The sequence below is a fragment of the Acipenser ruthenus genome, chromosome 2 (assembly GCF_902713425.1).
Source record: "Acipenser ruthenus chromosome 2, fAciRut3.2 maternal haplotype, whole genome shotgun sequence".
Taxonomy (NCBI): Eukaryota; Metazoa; Chordata; class Actinopteri; order Acipenseriformes; family Acipenseridae; genus Acipenser; species Acipenser ruthenus.
In genome coordinates, this window is record NC_081190.1 from 50,574,976 (window position 1) to 50,598,109 (window position 23,134).

At 39.4% G+C, this 23,134-nt stretch overlaps 1 protein-coding gene across 1 annotated transcript in view; it reads left to right on the top strand.

Moving 5' to 3' along the window:
- LOC117408430 (hematopoietic prostaglandin D synthase-like) overlaps positions 1–22,816 on the top strand; it is a 42,795-nt gene extending 19,979 nt beyond the window's left edge. The window contains exons 3-6 of the mRNA XM_034927419.2: positions 6,400–6,492; positions 7,353–7,462; positions 8,958–9,056; positions 22,362–22,816. Coding sequence (XP_034783310.1) covers positions 6,400–6,492; positions 7,353–7,462; positions 8,958–9,056; positions 22,362–22,526 — 467 coding nt within the window. The 3' untranslated portion in view covers positions 22,527–22,816. The remainder of the gene's footprint in view (positions 1–6,399; positions 6,493–7,352; positions 7,463–8,957; positions 9,057–22,361) is intronic.
- Positions 22,817–23,134: the final 318 nt, after the last annotated feature.

Below are 23,134 nucleotides of genomic sequence, written 5' to 3' on the forward strand. Positions count from 1 at the left end.
TTGAAGAAGGGAACTATGAAAATGACCTGATCTAGACAATGTGGGGAAGCTATAAAAAAGGCCAACAATATGCTCGGATATATTGTGAGAAGAGTTGAATTGAAATCAAGGGAAGTAATGTTAAAACTTTACAATGCATTAGTAAGACCTCACCTAGAATATTGTGTTCAGTTCTGGTCACCTTGTTACAAAAAGGATATTGCTGCTCTAGAAAGAGTGCAAAGAAGAGCAACCAGAATTATCCCGGGTTTAAAAAGCATGTCGTATGCAGACAGGCTAAAAGAATTGAATCTATTCAGTCTTGAACAAAGACGACTATGCGGCGATCTGATTCAAACATTCAAAATCCTAAAAGGTATAGACAATGTCGACCCAGGGGGCTTTTTTGACCTGAAAAAAGAAACAAGAACCAGGGGTCACAAATGGAGATTAGATAAAGGGGCATTCAGAACAGAAAATAGGAGGCACTTTTTTCGACCACTTTTTCGACCACTGGCCTGCCGTTGGCTGGATGTCTTTTGGATGGTGGACCATCCTTGATACACACGGGAAACTATTGAGCGTGAAAAACCCAGCAGTGTTGCAGTTTTTGACACACTCAAACCGGTGCGCCTGGCACCTACTACCATACCCCGTTCAAAGTCACTTAAATCTTTTGTCTTGCCCATTTACCCTCTGAATGGCACACATACACAATCCATGTCTCAATTGTGTCAAGGCTTAAAAATCCTTCTTTAACCTGTCTCCCCTTCATCTACACTGATTGAAGTGGATTTAACAGGTTACATCAATAAGGGATCATAGATTTCACCTGGATTCACCTCGTCAGTCTATTTCATGGAAAGAGCAGGTGTTCCTAATGTTTTGTACACTCAGTGTATATATATATATATATATATATATATATATATATATATATATATATATATTGTGGCAAAGTGCCCCGCCCCTGTGTGCATTTGTGTGATCTGTGTTGTATGTTGCGTGCGTGTGTTAATGTTGGTGTATAGATTGGTACACGGGATATAAACGGGTCTGTGTTTCACGTGTGTTTAAAAAGTGTTGATTTGTATTTAGGCACGAGGAGAGCACAAATCACTTCACGTGCTGGTTAAATGTAATATGTGAGCACGGGGTTGCACAGAATTAATTCACGTGCTGGGATTCAAGTGAATAATTAATTAGTAATTGAATCCCAGCACAACAGTATATATAGATGCACATTTTCACTCAGTCGTGGTTGGTGTTCGGTGAGTGGAGAACGAGTGTGGAGAAGGAGAGTTAAAATAAGAACGGAAGAACGTAAATATAAAGTAAATAGTGTTTTCACTCACCGTGTTTGTTCGTCCCTGTTTGTTAGTGTCTGTCCGTTTTGTCTACCTGTTTATTTTGGCGTGAAGTGCCGTGTCCCGTGTTTTGTGCTGTTTTCAACCCTTTTATTTGTTAATAAACGCTGAGTGCAGCCATTGCACTCAGCTCATCATCAACCACTGTCTTTGTTTTGAATTCCTGTCTGGTCTGACGCCACCCACTCTGGCCGTCTTTGTGACACGTGGTGTCATCGTGGGATAGCCGCGCCTCCAAGCGTCAGACCAGGAGGGGTCTGTTTAAAAAAAAAAAAAAAAAAAATATATATATATATATATATAATGGCAGAAGACGCCACAAAATGGTGGGACTGGTTCCTAGAGAATGCTGGGCTGGAGGCCCAGTCTCTGCCCATAGTTGTCCGGGTCCTGTGGATGATGGACAGTGAGAGATGGGAGGCATATCAGCAGGAACACACCCCAAACACCTTGGAGGAGGGTGTGGAGTTTGTCCTCAGCTACCTGGAGGCAACCATAAACGGAACAGCAGCCCAGGTAGCAGGACCACCAGCAGAGGAGTACCTGCTGTCCCCATCTCCACCAGCAGAGGGTGAGTACCTGCTGTCCCCATCTCCACCAGCAGAGGGTGAATGCCTGCTGGTTTTGCCTCCACAGCCCAAATGGGAGGAGCCTGAGCATCCACAGCCCAAATGGGAGGAGCCCAAGCGGAAGGAGCCCGAATGTCCTACGCCTGAGTGGGAGGAGCCCGAATGTCCTACGCCTGAGTGGGAGGAGCCCGAATGTCCTACGCCTGAGTGGGAGGAGCCCGAACGTCCTACGCCTGAGTGGGAGGAGCCCGAACGTCCTACGCCTGAGTGGGAGGAGCCCGAACGTCCTACGCCTGAGTGGGAGGAGCCCGAACGTCCTACGCCTGAGTGGGAGGAGCCCGAACGTCCTACGCCTGAGTGGGGGGAGCCCGAACGTCCACAGCCCAACAGGGAGGAGTCGGGGCGTCCACAGCCCAACAGGGAGGAGTCGGGGCGTCCACAGCCCAACAGGGAGGAGTCGGGGCGTCCACAGCCCAACAGGGAGGAGTCGGGGCGTCCACAGCCCAACAGGGAGGAGTCGGGGCGTCCACAGCCCAACAGGGAGGAGTCGGGGCGTCCACAGCCCAAAAGGGAGGAGTCGGTGCGTCCACAGCCCAAAGGGAGGCAAGTCGGGGCTTCCACAGCCCTGGGACCCAAGCCACCAGCAGAGGGAAAATGCCTGCTGGTTCAGCCCCAAGAGCCAGAAGGGGAGGAGTTACAGGCTCAACCCCCTGAAAATTTTTGGGGGGAGAAGGGCAGGATGCTGGTGTCCCCCAGCAGCCTCTCGCTATGCTGCTGAAGGCAGCACGGCGTGCACATGCCCAGCCGCCACAGCAGAGGGAGCCAGCACCGCCAGGAGCAGAGGAGCTGGAGCTGCCTCTGCCTCCACCACCGCCAGGAGCAGAGGAGCTGGAGCTACCTCTGCCTCCACCACCGCCAGGAGCAGAGGAGCTGGAGCTGCCTCTGCCTCCACCACCGCCAGGAGCAGAGGAGCTGGAGCTGCCTCTGCCTCCACCACCGCCAGGAGCAGAGGAGCTGGAGCTGCCTCTGCCTCCACCACCGCCAGGAGCAGAGGAGCTGGAGCTGCCTCTGCCTCCACCACCGCCAGGAGCAGAGGAGCTGGAGCTGCCTCTGCCTCCACCACCGCCAGGAGCAGAGGAGCTGGAGCTGCCTCTGCCTCCACCACCGCCCGGAGCAGAGGAGCTGGAGCTGCCTCTGCCTCCACCACCGCCAGGAGCAGAGGAGCTGGAGCTGCCTCTGCCTCCACCACCGCCAGGAGCAGAGGAGCTGGAGCTGCCTCTGCCTCCACCACCGCCAGGAGCAGAGGAGCTGGAGCTGCCTCTGCCTCCGCCACCGCCCGGAGCAGAGGAGCAGGGGCTGCCTCTGCTGCCCGTACCTCCGCAGGGAGTACGGTGGCCGGAGCCCCAGAAAGGGGAGCTGTCGGCCACAAAGAAGGGGGAGGAGGTCTGGAGACCACTTTCCCCAGCAGCAGTTTCGCTGCAGGAGTGGACCAACAGGCTGTCAGCCGTGCCACTACCGGCAGGGGTGCTGACAGCATTGCCAGCCAAGGGCCCACTGAAGCCTCCCTTCCCAGCCCGAGACTTTGTTCTGGACTGCTGGGTTTTTAAGGGGGGAGGTGGCCGTTGAGGCCATGTGTGCTGCGCACAAGGGGGGGTATATGTGGCAAAGTGCCCCGCCCCTGTGTGCATTTGTGTGATCTGTGTTGTATGTTGCGTGCGTGTGTTAATGTTGGTGTATAGATTGGTACACGGGATATAAACGGGTCTGTGTTTCACGTGTGTTTAAAAAGTGTTGATTTGTATTTAGGCACGAGGAGAGCACAAATCACTTCACGTGCTGGTTAAATGTAATATGTGAGCACGGGGTTGCACAGAATTAATTCACGTGCTGGGATTCAAGTGAATAATTAATTAGTAATTGAATCCCAGCACAACAGTATATATAGATGCACATTTTCACTCAGTCGTGGTTGGTGTTCGGTGAGTGGAGAACGAGTGTGGAGAAGGAGAGTTAAAATAAGAACGGAAGAACGTAAATATAAAGTAAATAGTGTTTTCACTCACCGTGTTTGTTCGTCCCTGTTTGTTAGTGTCTGTCCGTTTTGTCTACCTGTTTATTTTGGCGTGAAGTGCCGTGTCCCGTGTTTTGTGCTGTTTTCAACCCTTTTATTTGTTAATAAACGCTGAGTGCAGCCATTGCACTCAGCTCATCATCAACCACTGTCTTTGTTTTGAATTCCTGTCTGGTCTGACGCCACCCACTCTGGCCGTCTTTGTGACAATATATATATTTATTTTATTTCGCAGACACCTTTATCCAAGGCGACGTACAGAGACTAGGGTGTGTGAACTATGCATCAGCTGCAGAGCCACTTACAATTACATCTCACCCGAAAGACGGAGCACAAGGAGGTTAAGTGACTTGCTCAGGGTCACACAATGAGTCAGTGGCTGAGGTGGGATTTGAACCGGGGACCTCCTGGTTACAAGCCCATTTCTTTAACCACTGGACCACACAGCCTCCTACAAGGCTATATATATATATATATATATATATATATATATATATATATATATATATATATATATATATATATATATATATATATATATATATATATATATATATATTGAATTAGGCAACTATTAAGAGCTAAAAACAATTAAAAAGATTTAATTCAGCAAATTGTCAATTCAATTAAGAGTCTAGTTAAGTAATTGAGAGCTCAGTTTGGGAACCACTGATTTAGAGGACAGATCTCAAACCCCAGTGCACTAGAGCCGCCATTTTGAAAAGATAAATATATTCTATATTTTTTGGAACCCCTACTTACTCTTTAACCTAAAGTAAATTAGTAGCTTGTGGTGAGGGTGCCCCGCCCCTGTGCGTATTTTGTGTTTTATGTTGTATGTGGTGTGTATATATTGGTGCACAGGGTATAAATTGGGCTGTGTATCACAAGTATTTAGGGACAGGGATTGCACGATCACTTCACATCCTAATACACACTTTATCTGCATGTGAACATGGGGAGTGCACAAATGAGTTCACGTGCTGGGATTCAAGTGAGTGATTAATTAGTAATTGAATCCCAGCACAGCTGTATATATAAATGCATGAATCACTCACTCGGGCCTGGGTGTTCAGGGTGAAAGAACTGGAGAGAGGAGAGTAAATTAAAACTAAAAAGCAATTGCTACTTGTGCTGACACAGATCAGCACGATACTTGTGTGTTTAGTGTTCGCTGTGTTTTGTCTATTTGTTTTGTCCAACGTGCCGTTTTGTTTTGTGTGCAGTGGTTTGTTTTGTTCAACTGTTTTATTTGTTTATTTATCAAAACGTGCAAGCAGCGCATTCATTTCACTCGCAGTGCAGTGTGTTTCTTCAGGGTCTGATGTCACCACACAAGCCAGCTTGCCGCATAGATATAAAGAAAACTTTGTGGATTGTTCTAGTGTTTTTCTTTAGACTAACATGTTTTATGTCTCTCACAAGTTTCTAATGCTGTCTCTTAGCATCAGCAGAATTACAGACAGTGCAATTTGTTTTTGTCAATGAATACAGAGCCGCGATTTTTGCACCTGCATGAATAGTTTTTCAATCTTTGCAGGCTTATACTGCGGCTATGTCTTGCCCTTAAAAAGTTGTCTTTTCTATATTCTCAATGTAATTTAATTTAGTGCTGCACTGAAAACAAATAAAACTAAGTTACTGTATTATCTATATACACTATCCGAATGCATGGAAATGTAGACTATCCGATTTGGCAGTTGGAAAACAATACCCTCAGTAGATATAAGAGCTGCTCCACTAATTTAAAAGTATTGTATTGTTGGGGTTCCCGAGTGGCGCATCCAGTAAAGGCGCTCCACGTGGAGTGCAGGATGCGCTCTATAGTCTGGACATCGCGAGTTCAAGTCCAGGCTATTCCACAGCCGACCGTGGACGGGTGCTCCCAGGGGGCGTCGCCCGGGGGGGAGGGAGGGTTAGGTCGGCCAGGGTGTTCTCTGCTCACCACGCACCAGTGACCCCTGTAGTCTGGCCAGGTGCCTACGGGCTTGCCTGTAAGCTGCCCGAGAGCTGCGTTGTCCTCTGACGCTGTAGCTCTTGGGTGGCTGCATGGTGAGTCCGCAGTGTGAAAAAAAATGGTCGGCTGACAGCACATGCTTCAGAGGACAGTGTGTGTTCGTCTTCACCCTCCCGAGTCAGCGCAGGGGTGGTAGTGGTAAAAAATAAAATAAAAAAAAGTATTGTATTGTTTATATATATATATATATATATATATATATATATATATATATATATATATATATATATAGATGCACAAGCATTAGCTGAATAAAAGGCTTCCCTGCCATTAAACCAAAGTTTGGCATCTTGGCCACTGTCCACAGCGGGTCTGCCACGGTAATGGTCGAGCTCCTGATCATTATTCCTTCAATAAAAGCATGTGTATAGATGTGCTATATGTTTCTATTTCCAGCCATACCGTTTCTGCATCTTCCTGTAATGGAAGTTGATGGAGTCATTATTCATCAGAGCCTTGCCATTTCAAGATATCTTGCCCGGGAAGCAGGTAACATACTAAAAGTAGTACTAGTAAAATGTCTGCTTTGTTCCACATTGTGAAAAATGTATAGTCCAGCAATACCAACAACCACATATGATATACAGTCAGTTAGTGGTCCCCAGAGATATACTGGAAATCAAAAATGGCTTAACATATTTTTTCATACTTTTTGTTAGAAAAACTTTCCTGCAGGTGTTTAATTTTCCAGACTTTACTTTGACCCTGCTAAAGTTAATTTACCCACAACACTGTAGACTCACTATTTGTCCCACACCTGAAACATTAAATGCCCTTTGCTGCACCTTGGTTTTAGGTGAGATACAAATAACTGCTGCAGAGGGATTAAGTCTGCAGTGTTATACAACAATAAATAGGCTTCACCCAATTCAAAAACTAGAACTGGGAGTTTTTCTAAAGAAAAACAAAGCAATCCCAGAAGCATAATCCAAGGGGTATGTAATATTAGATCAAGTGAAAGAGTTATAGAACTTGAATAAGGAAATACAAAAAATACAGCTGGTTACAAAAGAAAGACAATAACTCAAAGTATTTCATTGTCAGCAACACATTTAGCATGAAGGGTTTATATAACCCTGAAAATATATACAACTACCTCAAATATTTGGCAGCTTTACAAAAAAAACTGTCAGGAAAGTTTATTTCTTTGTATGACATCCACGATCAAACTTGACCTAGAGAATGACCGACATATGTGTACAGGATGACAACACCTTCCACTGTATCCCCATTCCAGCCCCTGTGGGGGATGACAAGCATACAAGCAACACTTAAGCATTTTCAACAATGCATTCATCTGATACACAAATCCAGCAAGAATAATTAAGTATTTTGCCTCCTGTCTGCAGGTTTGGTAGGGAAAAGCATCTTGGAACAAGCCCAAATCGATGCTTTAGTGGACTCCCTAAATGACTTCACAACATTGATTCCATGGAACGAGAAGGATGAAATCCTTAAAGTATTTATTTATTTATTTATTTATTTATTTATTTATTTTTCATTTTTTAAATATGTTATTGCCGATACTTGAAATTGCCCTGTTTAGTTAAAGCATCGAGTTTTCCAAGTTGGTCCTGGAGGCATAAGCATGGTGCATTAATAACATTGAACCATTCCCAAATCATTCACCAAAATATAACATATCACAAGATAACTTTCACTGATCGTTATAAATCATTGAGTACTATATTTCAGTAAATATTTTTTTTTTTTATAAAATGCAACCACTAACATAGAATGAAATATCTCCTCTTTTAACAAAAATTGCTAACAGAGTACAGCCATGTAAATATTTGAATACAAGTAGAGATTTACCCAAAAAGACTCACAGCTGTAATTGCTGCCAAAGGTGCTTCTGCCAAGTATTGACTCGGGGGTGAATACTTATGCAACCAACAAATGTCTTTTTTTTTTGTTTAATTAACTTTTGTGTCACAATAATTAAATCAATTTTAATTCCAGGTTGTAACACTACAAAATGTGGAAAAGTCCAAGGGGAGAGAATACTCATGCAAGGCACTGTAAAGTATAAGACAACTGTATATAATTGATACAGCTGTTACATTGTTATTTAAATACTATATATCAAAGAATGTATATTCGTTAGACCCTTTATATGTTTACAATCGCACTTAATGTAACAGAAGCAAAACTCACAATAGCATTTTAAATAACACTAGTGTGTAAAGCTAATACAACCGGGCAGATTCCCTAACAGTATTTTTTTTTTTTAGCCAACAGAAAAAAACCCTCCAATATCAAAATTTTTTCCATCCCCAAGTTGTTAGGGTCTTAATATTACTAGAATTTAAATTGTTTGTTTTCCTTGAAATATAAAAGCACAAACTTCATGTAGCCAATTTGAACCAACAATTAATAAGAACATAAGAACTTAAGAACATAAGAACATAAGAACTTAAGAACATAAGAACATAAGAACATAAGAACTTAAGAACATAAGAAAGTTTACAAACGAGAGGAGGCCATTCAGCCCATCTTGCTCGTTTGGTTGTTAGTAGCTTATTGATCCCAGAATCTCATCAAGCAGCTTCTTGAAGGATCCCAGGGTGTCAGCTTCAACAACATTACTGGGGAGTTGGTTCCAGACCCTCACAATTCTCTGTGTAAAAAAGTGCCTCCTATTTTCTGTTCTGAATGCCCCTTTATCTAATCTCCATTTGTGACCCCTGGTCCTTGTTTCTTTTTTCAGGTCTAAAAAGTCCCTTGGGTTGACATTGTCAATACCTTTTAGGATTTTGAATGCTTGAATCAGATCGTCGCGTAGTCTCCTTTGTTCAAGACTGAATAGATTCAATTATTTGTAGATGTAGTTTGTAATGAGCTTTAGTAATGGATTGAGCTTGGTTGTCAAATGTTTTGAGGCAAAACTGCTGTAACATAAAACTGACTAACTAACCAAAACATTCTCTTTTCTTCTTTTTTTTCTTTTTTAGAAAAAGTTACTTGATGATCTGTTTGACAATGAAGCCCCAGTGCTTTTGCAGAACTTAGCAAATCAATTGGGAAACAAGGACTGGTTTGTTGGCGATTCAGTAAGTAAAGTTTCTGCAACATTGTCATACAGCAATTAGTCGTAGTAGTAATAATAGTAATAATAATAATAATATGAAAAGGGTTTTAATAAATAGTTCCAGCCAGTGCCTGAAGTACTGTTGAACCTGGCCTTTCTAAGATAAATTACAAATAGCTTATCAGTAAACGTGCAGCAAAAAAAAAAAACCTATATTGCATAATGTTTATAGACAGCAAAAAGCAGAGTCACTTATCTGTCATATCTGTCTACTCCCCCACACATTTCAACAAATATTGTGTAACCTTAAACCTCTAGTGCTAAAGATGAGAACTTGTGATCACTGTTTTAAGGAATGTTAATGAACATTCTCAGTATTTTTTCATTCAGGTATAATTTTAAAAGGTTTTGTGAACTGCAAACTAGAGAAAAATCATAAAAAAAATAGTCCTCAACAAAACATTTGTTAGAACTGGGCCCAGATTGCATAGGTCCCAATAGGGTCCTGTTGACACCATAGACAAAGGACCCTGTTGTTAAGCCAGTTGACTAATTCATTTGAAGTCAGACTCAGAGCATTAAGGAGAGACCAAAACACAACTGTAACGAAAGGACGCATAGAAAGGAATGTATTTGGAGACAACCGTTTGCCACATATTAAACCTTCTCTTATTGAATCCACTCTGAAGACTTATCTCTTTGTACACTCTATGCACATTGTAGACATTGCTTAAATAAAAGGATTGTAGCAGTCTGTGATAAACAAGAAAAACTTAACAAACAGCCTTTTTGATCATGAGGGGTGCTGCTTTCATCTTCCTAGACACGTTGTATAAATCAAGATGACAGCATAACTTTAACATGCAGCAATTTGCAGTGAAAAGACCTTCAGAATATGTTGATAATTATAGTAAATATAGTATGTGTAAAACACATTCATTGCAAAAAAACTGTTAAAAATAGTTATGGTTTAAGCCTGAAGCCACAAAGGTCATGAAATGCCATACCTCCCATAACTCAGCTGCATCCAGGTTAGGCTTTCAGTATAGATTTAGATGTGTTAGACTCAATTCACACTACTGTGCTGGCCCAGGACCGCCTCAGGGGCTGCTTCAGATTTAGGTCTGCAACCCCAGATGTGACTGAAAAGCAGGCCTAAAATGTGGCGAATCGCAAGTGTGAATGGGGTCTTAACAAGGTGGCATTCAGTGATAAGGGGAGCAGTGAAAATGGCAGAGGTAAGAAAATTGATTTTAAAACCTTAGCAACAACACCTTTAGTGAAACTTTTCCTTGTTAAACAATGATAAGGGGAGCAATGAAAATCTGTAGCAACACAATGACAAGTTCAATTAAGCAATAATGACCAGGTACCTCTATCCAGGATGTAAACTACACATTACAGGTATTAGTATAATTAATAGGTAGGTCACCATGACTTACATCCACAGCATATAGAATATATCATAATAAATGCTTCAGCAAAGTATAATCAAATTCTTGCAAGCAGATTCCAAGATAGACACATTTATTTACTCATTTATAGAAAAACAATACCTTCCAGCTCTAGTATACAAATAAATAAAATCGAAAAGTAGCTCTGCACCTTTAAATTTTTAACTTTTGTTCTCACCTCCAGTTAGGCTCAGAGAGGTTTGCTTGCTTGCTTGCTGGGTGTCACTCAATACCAACAAAACTGTTCACTGCATTTTAATGTACACTGATGTCTGCAATTAACATACTTTTGTTTACTTTATTACTTCTTGCACCTAATTGTTTTTTGTTTTCTTTTATTCATAAGTGATCGCTTTGTTGTTAAGGTCCAACAAAACCCTGCTGTACCCCGGCTAAAGAAACTAGTGATCGTCTGCATTCAGCACTAAAGACTGGGGCGCTCAAAGGTGCTCTCGCTGCCGATCAAGACGTCGAGATTTTAAAAAAAGCATTAAAAGAAATTGATTAACATTTTAAATTAATATGATTCCATGTACTTTCTGACAGTGTTAGACTAATGTTTAATTATGAAAAAGCTGAATATTTAAGTGGCCTATAGTTCTTAACCACCTGCAAAGGCGGTGAAATTAACTTTTGTTAAAAGCTGATGCCCTTTGATCATTATGCAGTTACTGTATAACATCGAATTTAAGATGTACTTTTAAAAAAAAAAAATCCTTCTCAAAAACTTCCTGCGTCTTAAATTTGAGAATAGTGATATGTGCATTAAAATCGCCAACAAAAGACTTGACTGCACAAGAACACAAACAGCAATGTGACTGACTGCCCGAACAAAAACGTTAATGCCCGATCTTGAATCATCCATGACATACAGACAGCCGTTTTCAAAGAAGTGTCATTAGCTTCCTGAGGAATTCGAAGAGACGCTTTTACAATTTCAGCGTTTCGTTATAAGGCTCAGTTCTAACAAACAGTACCAGCTTGGAAAGATCGGAAATGCTGATCAGACCCCCATATTTTTCAACATGCCAAGCAATCCACAGTTCACAAAAAGTGAAAAAAACTGGTGCGAGTAATCTTAACTGGAAATGAGAAGCAGCACATCTGTAATGCTCTGTGTGATAGCAGATGGGCGCAAACAGCCTCCATACGTCATTTTTGTATATGCGCAATTGAGGCTGTATCTTTGTAAATGCATCTTTAAATTGAGGGTGGGAAATTTTGGCTGTGCCTTAAATTCGAAGGAATAGAGTAATTTAAGTCCATAATGTTATACCCTTTTTCTTAATGTATTTTAACTTGATTTTTAATGTTACAAACTCAACATTTGAAGTGAATAACCTTTACAATTAAACATCAAAGCAACACAAATAGAACATATTTGACTGTTAAAATACTTACTCATCATTACATAAATTAGATTTGTATTGCCAGTAACATACAAATACCATATAATTGTAGCAATTGATGCGCTAAAATAACAACAAGGAATGGGTTCGGAAAATCCATAGGAAATGAATAGAGACGGAAGTCAGCTCGGGGAGGCCGGGGGACCTGAGGCTTGAAATGAGCTGCAAGTCGGCCGCATAGAGCAGATATCGCCGGCAGGGCCGGTTCAGAGAATTTAAGTCTAGCTTTCTGAAAAAACTATTTCCAAAACAACCAATCACAACCAAATGACATTGGGATTCATCCACATGATTGGTTTAATATTCTACCAAACACTTGTATGTACAAGCCGCATTCTAACCACCATAGAAGGTGCCCAGTACTATAGCTGTAGCTATTACAGTTTTTTTCTCCAGATCGATCGATCTATCTATCTATCTATCTATCTATCTATCTATCTATCTATCTATCTATCTATCTATCTATCTATCTATCTATATATATATATATATATATATATATATATATATATATACATAGACTTTATTATAGTACTGAAAATAAAGTACTTTTAAGTTGTAAAAAAAACAATTTTAAATCTGTTTATATTTGACTGAACTTTTTTCTACTCATATTTAATGACATAATTTTCTATATGCCTGTATCGAGTGGGGGTGGGGTAATTATCTTAAATGTGTTTTGACTGAGACTGAGAAATCAGAGTTTAACATAAATACGAAGTTGAAACCATAAATCATGTTGCTATACTGTTTAAGTAAAGGAGGTGAGTTCATAGTAACATTGTATTTACAATTGCTATTAAGTTTTAATTAACATTTTGAAAGAAATATGTGAAGATAGTGTTTAACTCTATTACTGTCTCATGTAATCTTTGTAAAATGCAAGCCTATTTAACTGTAGTTAGGATAGGAACATTTAAATGGTACAAAAACGTACTTTACAAGTGTCGTCACTGTGCTTCTGGGTAATGTTGTTTTAAAACCAATCAATCGATTTAACTAGGAGAGTTACAAAGATAATGTGCTTTATGTATATTGCCTGTTTGTGTTTCAAAGATGTCAGAGGAGCAAGCATCTATGTAAAGACGACAGGCTGCTGGGCATGGCAGGCGGACAGAGTGAAACAGACACAAAACTGCTTCATTGAATATGGACGGAAGTCCACACCAGGAGACCCACAGCCCAAAAATCAGTTCCATACTATCAATACTGAGGCTACATTGCACACTTAGCACATATAAACTCCAAATAAACCTTTTGAGGTCCTTGGCACTAAACCCCACCCCCCACCCCAAGTCAATCAATCCTATGCGTGTCATAGCCTCGGAGGCTTGCCAGAGTCAGTTTGAATTAATTGTTACCCCAAATTCTTTAAGATCACAAATTTGTGATATCGTTGCTGCTCTTACCGTGCATTAACACATCTCTATTTTCAATTCATTATCTCTCCCAAGCAGATTCGTGTTTGAAAATAAAAACAATAAAACCATGGCTTTTTGCGCTTGAATGTGTCTTAGATTTTGGATTCATATTACTAACTCCACTAAACCTACAAAACAATACGCAATATTCCCTTAGCACAACCACATATCAGTTTAGTAGTTTTCCATTATCTATTAGAATTGTTCAACACTGTACCCTAAGTGTCTTTGGTGTCACTGAATTAGTTTTCAGTTTATATTTTTTGTATTACTGTTATTCATGTGTAACACATGTTTCAGTAATTGAACTCAATGCGTTTTTTATTCTTTTTGATACTAAAATAAATATTGCTTGCTAATGCTCACAAATGTTTCAACCTTGTAACTCTTTAATCTTCACAAGCCTCAGAACTTGACCTTGACAGCGAATTATTTGACTCTGTTATGCTTCATACATAATAAAACACAATTCTAATATTGTATTTTTCACAGAAAATGCAGAGCTAAACGAAAACAAATCGTCAGATGATACGTTTATGATGGGGGGGGGGGGGGGGGGGGGCTTAACAGCAGGGAAAAATGTGTCACAACATCGGTGAGGAAAACAGTCAGCAACCGCACAAGTTTATAAACTAAAGGGTAATGGAATAATAAAGGAATTGTCACAAAAGTACAACATATTTTACTACCTTAATTGAGCGATCTGAGCCATTTAGTTTGAGTGTAGTACCTATCGAGTAGATTTTTTAGATACTTATTTTTTTCAGATACTTATATAAACAGCTGCAATATTTTCAAATAAAAAAAGTAGTAATAATGTTAATAAAGAAGCAGTCTCAGAATTTAAAGTATCTTACCTTCTGAATCTTTTTTGTCTCTTGGTTGGGTTGGGTAGCTATTTCAGACATAGTAGAAGTGTTGAGCATATTTAAAGGTAGCAAAAGAGCATGCACAGAGGATGTGCAGTTCCCTAAGGAAGCAACAAGAGGCAGGTGGCAAAAAAGGGCAGAACACGGCCAGCATTCTCACACAGTGCCTTGTGATATGGGTGTGTGTCTTTCTGAGCGTACTTGAGGAAAACCAGCACCTCTCAAACGCTGAGATGTAAAATGACATTATAATTAATATTGTACACAGGGGAAATTTGTATGTTTTGACCCCCCCCCCCCCCCCCCCAAAAATACAAATCCTATTGAAAGACTGTTTAAATATTTAAAGAGATATGTCAAAGTGTTAATGTTCCAAAGAACATCACTATACCCGAGTGGTGGCCAATACACAAATATTGAGATCCATTTTAGTGGATCTTAATGGGCTCCACGATCCACCAGCAGGAAAGTGAACAAGAGTACAATAAAGTAAAACACTTTTGACCAGTTGTGGTTATCTGGCTTTAAGCCAGTGGGGACCATTATGTTAGGGGAGCTTATTAACAAAATGGAGGAATCCAAGTAAAAGGAAGTCTGAAAGCTGATATGTATTTTTGTCCAATAAAAATCACCCCATAAAAGTAACAGTGAACATCTACATTTATTAAAATTAAAGAAACATCTAAAGCCCCTTTCACACTGGCACTCCTGCCTGGGTCCTGGCTACCCAGGTCAGGATATGACTTGGCACGCTTTGACCCAGGTTGAGCGAGACAAAATGCTTGACAGCCATTCGTGAGCCGACGCAATAACAAACAGCTTGCCTGCATGAAGGTTTCACTTCCACAAGGAACATTTCTGTTTATTCTGTTTAGCCATATTTTTGTTGACTGAGACACAGCATGAGCCAGACTGTAGCAGGGATGTAGAAACATTTGCTCTAATCAACATTTGGGCCGACAGTTCAAATCAATCCAGAGAAGCGTCAGTAACAAGCTGCTTCAGGTGTTGTGCCAAATAGTGTAATTGGAAGAATAGTGTCTCATTTATAGTCAGAACACATGCGCAGTCATGCGAATTCATCTGTGCATGCCTAGAATATTTTTTCCTCCATCTTTGCCAAAAACTCAACTTTAATTTTGAATCAGTACATGAAAATGGAAAAAAATGGTTTTAGAGAACATTAGAAAAATGTTTTAACTGAGGGTAAATACCCTAATAATTGATTCAAAAATCAGTAAAGAAGTTTAAGAAGATATGCCAACAAGTTCTCTTTGGAAGGTAGCAAAGTGAAAACTTTCTTACAGAACCCACCAGATTAGTCTTCAATTGTTCTTTAACCACCAGATTAGTTTGCAGATTAGTTGGCCATTTTTCCAGTTTGACACCTTAATCAAAAGTTATGCTTATCATGTTTCATAAATAGAGAATTGGTAATACTTATTAGAATAGTCATATTCCGTATATGATCTGCTCATAAATGTACCAGTAATGAGTGTTTCACTGTCTGCTGGACTATCGGTTGTCGCAGGTAACAATAGTAAAGTTCATAATTCAGTTATACTATAAACAAACTAAAAGTAGTTATTTAAAATTACCCCAGTGTACAAAAAAAAAAAATCCTAAAAAACAAGGTTTAAAAAACCCAAAGTTTGATTGGAAACGATATTAAATAGACATTGTCGATTGGGAAACCCTTTTTAGTTAAGAAGAGGAAGGTACCGTCCACACAAACCATGCAGTTCTGCAAATTTGCACTATTATTAATTAAGATCATTGAAATAACATGGAACACTAAGTTATTAGACTAATTGAATGCAAGACGTGTCACTGTATATAAACAGCCCAGTTTTATCAACTTTGTTTTATAGCAGTTTGTGACGATGATCGGAGCTTCCAACCAAACACTGGTCCTACATTTGAGTAATTTGAATTTATATAAGGATGGATATATAAAAAGTCGGATGAATGAATCCTGTTTTAAATACCACTATATACAGTACTGTAACAATTACTATATTCACACAATTATTGTTTTGAAATTCAGCGTTTATTAGGGAGCTCCCCTAAATCCCTTGTTTAGAAAGATATAGGGTATTATTGTGACAGAGTAGCTGTCTGCTGTGTGGGTGTGTGCATTCGCTGCTGAGTGACAGGCAGCAGATCAAGATGCAGTGGCGTGCCGTGACAAAATGGACTGGGGTAGCAGAGTCATCGCAACCCCACCCCCCAACCCTCTTTTTGTTAAGTGTCAGCTACCTGTAAGCCACAGATACCTTTCATAATTTGAATTCTGAAAGTGCTGACTATATCCTTTCCCTTCCTGTGTCAGCTCGGGGATCTGTGGTGTATATCTCCCTTTTTTAACAATCTCCAATTTTTCAAAGAAAGTTCTCCTTGAAAAAGGATTCGTAACCAAATCGACTATGATGTCTCCATTTTCTCACATTTTTTTTTCATTTAGTGTAAAATAAAATTCGAAATAATTAGATGTTGTAAAGGTATTTGTATTTATCAATGTATATTTATAAGCAATATCATGCGAAATCCAGCTATCCTCCTAACTGCAGTGGTAACCGAGGAATATTCATGTTTTGGGGTTGCTCACTAATGATTGGTCAGCTGTCAGAGCTTTGACTTTCCCATTGGTTGCTAAAACAGGGCTTTCAAGTGAGGCAAAGAATACCCTGGGAGATTTATGGCCCGCCTCTGCTCACTCCTGATTGGTCACCTGTCTAAAAAAATCGCCTATGGGTTAAACTCACTCAAGATCTTCAACTGAAACGGAGAATACCCTCAACTGTTTTTTTTCTAGCGTCTGGTCGTTGTTTTAGACTTATGCAGGGAACTTATGCAAGGTCACACAATGAGTCAGTGGCTGAGGTGGGATTTGAACCGGGGACCTCCTGGTTACAAGCCCTTTTCTTTAACCACTAGACCACACAGCCTCCTTAATAAATACCTTAAATACCTTAAGAATACCTTGAAGGTCATGATGGCACGCCACTGTCAAGATGGAGGTTGAAGTTGATATGCCCTGCAGGCGAACAGGATTTATTTACATATCAACAGACTGAACAGGTGACGTGACACTACCAGCAGTGGCAGCGCACAGAGCACATACAACACAGTGTACGAAAACTCTGGTAGGATCTACAATATCTGAACTAATCTTCTCTGATTATTATTATTATTATTTTTATTATTTGTTTATTTAGCAGATGCCTTTATCCAAGGTGACTTACAGAGACTCGGTGTGTGAACTATGCATCAGCTGCAGAGTCACTTACAATTACGTCTCACCCGAAAGACGGAGCACAAGGAGGTTAAGTGACTTGCTCAGGGTCACACAATGAGTCAGTGGCTGAGCCGGGATTTGAACCGGGGACCTTCTGGTTACAAGCCCTTTTCTTTAACCACTGGACCACATAGCCTCGTATTAATAATAAATACGTTGCTGAAGAGGTTGATCATGGCGGATAAATGGCTAGGGTGGATATGTGACACGCGGATAAGCGACGGATTACTGTATGTAATCTTGAATGTATTCTTGAAATGTATTTTTATTTACGACTGTAAGTTGCCCTGGATAAGGGCGTCTGCTAAGAAATAAATTATATATATATATATATATATATATATATATATATATATATATATATATATATATATATACAGAAAAAAGCTAGCTGATGAAGGACATAGTCCGAAACGTTCTGATAATTGATTTTATATTAATTATTCACATTTTTATGTACCTGTATTACCTTTTTCTTCTTTATTTTGATTATTTTGGTACACAGCAGTTATCCTTTTTCCAAATATATATATATATATATATATATATATATATATATATATATATATATATATATATATATATATATATATATATTCCAAAGACAAAGAATGCAACACAATTAAAATATCAAATCAATATGATGGTGTGGCAAAGTGGTTAGCAGTGTGCAGGTGAAGGAGTAATGCAGTGATCAATAACAGACAGACAACAGTAATCCAGGTGCAAGGGTATTTTATTTATGCTTTTTAACCCTGGGGTTCAGTCCCAAAACAATAAACAGAGTCTTTAATACACCCACAATATACAAACACAGTCACCAGTCCAATGTGTCCAAAGTGAGTGCTGTAGTGCTCGTGGTGTAAATACAATTTATTGTGAAACAAAGTGCAGTGTTGTCCAGGTTTTGTGTTGTCCTGTAGCAAAAGCTCCGGATCAGCCATCTATATAACAAACAAGTACAATTAGACACGACAAAAACAAACAAAAGTCTCACGATTCACAATACGGTACTCCTTCCGATTAGCGTTAACCATAACAAAGGAACAGATCACTTCGCTACGTCCCCTTTTATACTGTCAATCATGAACCCTTGGTTAACGATTGCAACCGCTCCTCCAATCCGTGGCTGCCACATCGTTTCCCTTCCTGGTCGATGATTTAGTGTACCGTAGCTCCGCCCCCTTTCTCGATGGCCAACTTCCACCTAACCTTGGGAATGAACTGTCTGGCCATCCAGTCCAGGGCACTCTGTTCCCTTTACACAGTGCCCTCAGAGGTCAGGAGGGAGATTTATCACCAAGAATCATTCTGTCTCTGTCACAGATGGTTTTACAATCTGTTGCACATTGTTACTTTAGTCGTAATCTGCATTGAGACACAATTGTGCATTGAAAATGTAAATGTACAGTATTCTGAAAATGTAAATGTACACTAAAGAAGTAAATACATTAATAAGCAGTACAATGTTCTTTGATAACCAAAAACAAAGAACGCAACATAATTAAAATATCAAATTAATATGATGGTTATACAGTCTATTGCACATTGTTACTAGTCGTAATCTTCAATGACACAGTTGTGCTGGCAACACTATTTGGCAGGGAGACCGTATAAACGCTTTCCGCGTTTTTTCGACTTCAGGTCGGTCAGTGATGAAAACATAGTCTCGCACAGGTATGTGGAACCAAAAATAATGGCAAATTCCAGCTCCTACCTTTCGTTAATGTTACGCTTTGGCGCCAGCTTCGCCTTTTTTGAAACAGCTGGGATATTTTCATTCAAATTGGTACTACTGGAAGGCACAGAAGGCTCTCCCCCATCTTTTGTAACTCGCACCACAAAGCGATCCATTGAAAACACCAAACACAAACTTGTACACCACAAACCAATGAGTTGAGGAAGCTTGTTGCTCGGGTTACTAAGGTAGGGTTACTAAGGTATTGAGTGGTGTTTAACGTCATTTACTGTTTGGAATTAATGTCATTGTCAGGAATTATATTTTTAAATACGCAATCAACACTGTTACAACTATTCTATGCTTACGTGTTGATACGTGTTGAGTTGAAACCATAACTATAATATACATATTTCTAATGTAGCCATATTCATATTGTATGCCAAGACTCTTCAACTGGTCCGGCCCGCAAGGGACAACCAAGTGGCCTGCCGACAGTCAGTAAAAATTATAAAAAATAACTCAAATAAATATGGAAATGTGTTTGTGCGACTCTTGTGTGATCTTGCCTTCATCGATTGTTTTTTGAGATTTATTAAAAAGTAAACCATACAAAGGAGTAGTGCTGCATGAAACGATTATTAATGTAATCGATTAATCTATCGATTATTGCTTCGATTAATCGAGTATTCGGAAAAATACCAACACATCACTCAATAGCTAGCAAGTTGAAACATTTGTACAGATTTTTATGTACCCAGTGCAATAAATGTCTCAAGATGATTGTACTTCCTTTGCTTTTCTATTTCAGCAACAAAAAATACTCTACAATTTCTAAAGTATCTAAAATAAAGTATTAAATAAGGAATACTCCGCGTAGTATCCTTCTGATAAAAACGCCAAGGTCAAATGATGGCAGCTATCTATCTTACCACAAATAAACTTTATAATTTCACAAGCAGAAACTATTTATTTAAGTTGACCACTTCATAAGACAAAAAGCAACTATAGGTTCGATTGCTTTTTTAACAATGGAATGGTATGAAAAAAAGTAATTTTCTTTACTTGTAAAACAAAACAAAAATGGTCTAACGTTTCTATTATATCTCACAGCGTGATGTAATTTAAACAAATAACCTGTTTGTTTGCAAATCTTAATAGTCATTTTAATAATTATTTGTTGAGGAAACTAAAGACGTGAAATATATTTGGTATCTTCAAGTCAGTCACGTATTCAACGAAGGGGCTTTGTTGCAAACATATAAATCGCTTGTTGAGAGTCACCAAGCGTTTTAAGATGGATGCATAGGTGTTCAAGCAGAACGGTCGTGCTGTTATGATAAGTCATTGACTGTTTGCATAAAGAGCAAGTCACCGTGCCAGTGTTTCCATCTGGAGGAAGACAACAAATTTGATCCTAGTGTAAAAAATAGAAGTGGGCACATGAAATAAAACAAAAAAAAGAAAAAGACATGGGGAGTTGTGGCAAAGCGCCCCGCCCCTGTGTGCATTTGTGTTATGTGTTGTATGTTGCGTGTGTAAATGTTGGTGTATAGATTGGTACACGGGATATAAACGGGTCTGTGTTTCACGTGTATTTAAAGTGTAGATTTGTATTTAGGCACAAGGAGAGCACAAATCACTTCACGTGCTGGTTAAATGTAATATGTGAGCACGGGGTTGCACAGAATTAATTCACGTGCTGGGATTCAAGTGAATAATTAATTAGTAATTGAATCCCAGCACAACAGTATAAATAGGCACATTTTTAGTCAGTCAGGGTTAGGTGTTCAGAGAGTGGAGAACGGGTGAGAGAGAAGGAGTAAAATCGTCAGCGTAATTATAAATATAATAAGTGTATTCTCACCGTGTTTGTTCGTCTCCGTTTCACCTGTGTGTTAGTGTCTAGTCGTTTTGTCTGTCTGTTTATTTTGGCGTCAAGTGCCGTGTCCTGTTTTGTATTCCATTGTTCAAACCTTTTATTTGTTAATAAACGCTGAGTGCAGCCATTGCACTCAGCTCATCATCACCACCGTCTCTGTCTGTGTTTGAATTCCTCTCTGGTCTGACGCAACCCACTCTGGCCGTCTTTGTGACAGGAGTCTAGCCCGTGTTGATAAATTTACAGGAAACATTTGCCTTAAATAAATAAATGAATGTTAATCCTACTGTCTCTGTGTTCACAATCTTTATATTTGTTTCTGGATCTTTTAGCTCTGGGAATATCTAGACACTTAATCCGCTTCTCCACATTTACTGTCGCTTAAAAAAAAAAAAACCTGTCTGTGTGTGTTAGGGGGAGGGGCTCATGTCACTGCTTGCTTCTGAGTGCTCACTGTTAAATCCTGTTGAATCGATGATAAAAATATTCATCGATGATGGCAAAATTTGCGATTAATCGATTAATTGAAAAATAATCGGTGCAGCACTACAAAGGGTAGAAATGACATGGATTTCCCAGGTGCTCCTGTTATCCCTTTCCATGGGACTAATCTGTCTGTTTTTAACTTACTGAGGTTTTCATTTTTGTGTCAGAGATGGAATGGAAACAAAGACACAAGTTTATTTACAACCACATTGTCGCACATTTCCCGCTCTCAGACTGTATATTATAAGAGTATATATTATAGTATAACAGTTATACTATTAATATGACACATACATTTTAAATGTCTGTAATGATACTCTGTTAAATGTTCACACAGTTCTATTATTAAAGTACTATTCATATGGCAAAATGTGTAAGTCTTGTTCAATATACTAACAAATCTGCCGATCAATATGGCAGTAGTGTGGAGTAGTGGTTAGGGCTCTAGACTCTTGACCGGAGGGTTGTGGGTTCAATCCCAGGTGGGGGACACTGCTGCTGTGCTGAGCAAGGTACTTTACCTAGATTGCTCCAGTAAAAACCCAACCTTATAAATAGGTAATTGTATGTAAAACTAATGTGATATCTTGTAACAATTGTAAGTCGCCCTGGATAAGGGCGTCTGCTAAGAAATAAATAATAAGAACATAATATTTAGTATATTGCTTAAAGGTGCAGAGTAAAATACTTCTGGCCTGCTCCTATGGAACATCAATCCATTATTTGAAAATGAATCTTACCAGTACATTTGGTTTTAGCCTTCTCAATGCATTCCAATCTCTGAAATACCAGTGTCAGTTAACATGATTTTCTCTTTCTTCTTGTTTCAGGTTACTTGGGTAGATTTCTACTGGGATGTTTGTTTTACAACTTTTATTACACTGAGGCAAGACTTTGCAGCAAACTATCCAAACCTGTTAGCTCTGAAAGACAGGGTTGAAGCCATTCCCGAAATAGCAGAATGGATCAAAAACAGGCCACAAACAGTCCTCTAAGGCCCAGTAAAAGCATTATGTTTTATTGTTCAGTAAATTTTCAGAATGTTACTGCTGTGTGCTTAATTTTCCAAAGATACTTGTTTTAATATATATATATATGTCCCTGCCCATCGAACTTGAGGCCAGTTCTCCTGTTCCGCTGTCCACTCAAAGGTGAGCAGGAACGCCTCCACATATTTATGAGGTTGGTTAAAGAAAATTAAACAAAATGTAAAAGGACAACATAAACAAGCTGGTTGGTGAACAAAGTAATCAAATAATGTAAAGTGTTTGGGATTAAAACTAAAGATGGGTTCATGAATAAACTTTTAAATGATAAATGGTGTGTTAATTAAGTGAAATTAAAATTAAATAAATTTGGTTTAAAATAAATATTATTGTGCAGGAATGATACAGTTTGAGTTAAGTGTGTATGGATCACAGAGGGTGATGGTAGGAGTTTGGTTGGTGAGTTGAAGAGCAAGCGAGCGACTGAGTGGAAGGAGAATTATTATTACTGTGAAACAAAAAAATTGGAAAAGGTATTTGGAGAACGAGCCTGGATTACAATTTGGTTTTGGAGACGAGGTAACAGGCTTAGCCTGCCTCGTAATTAGATAGTAACA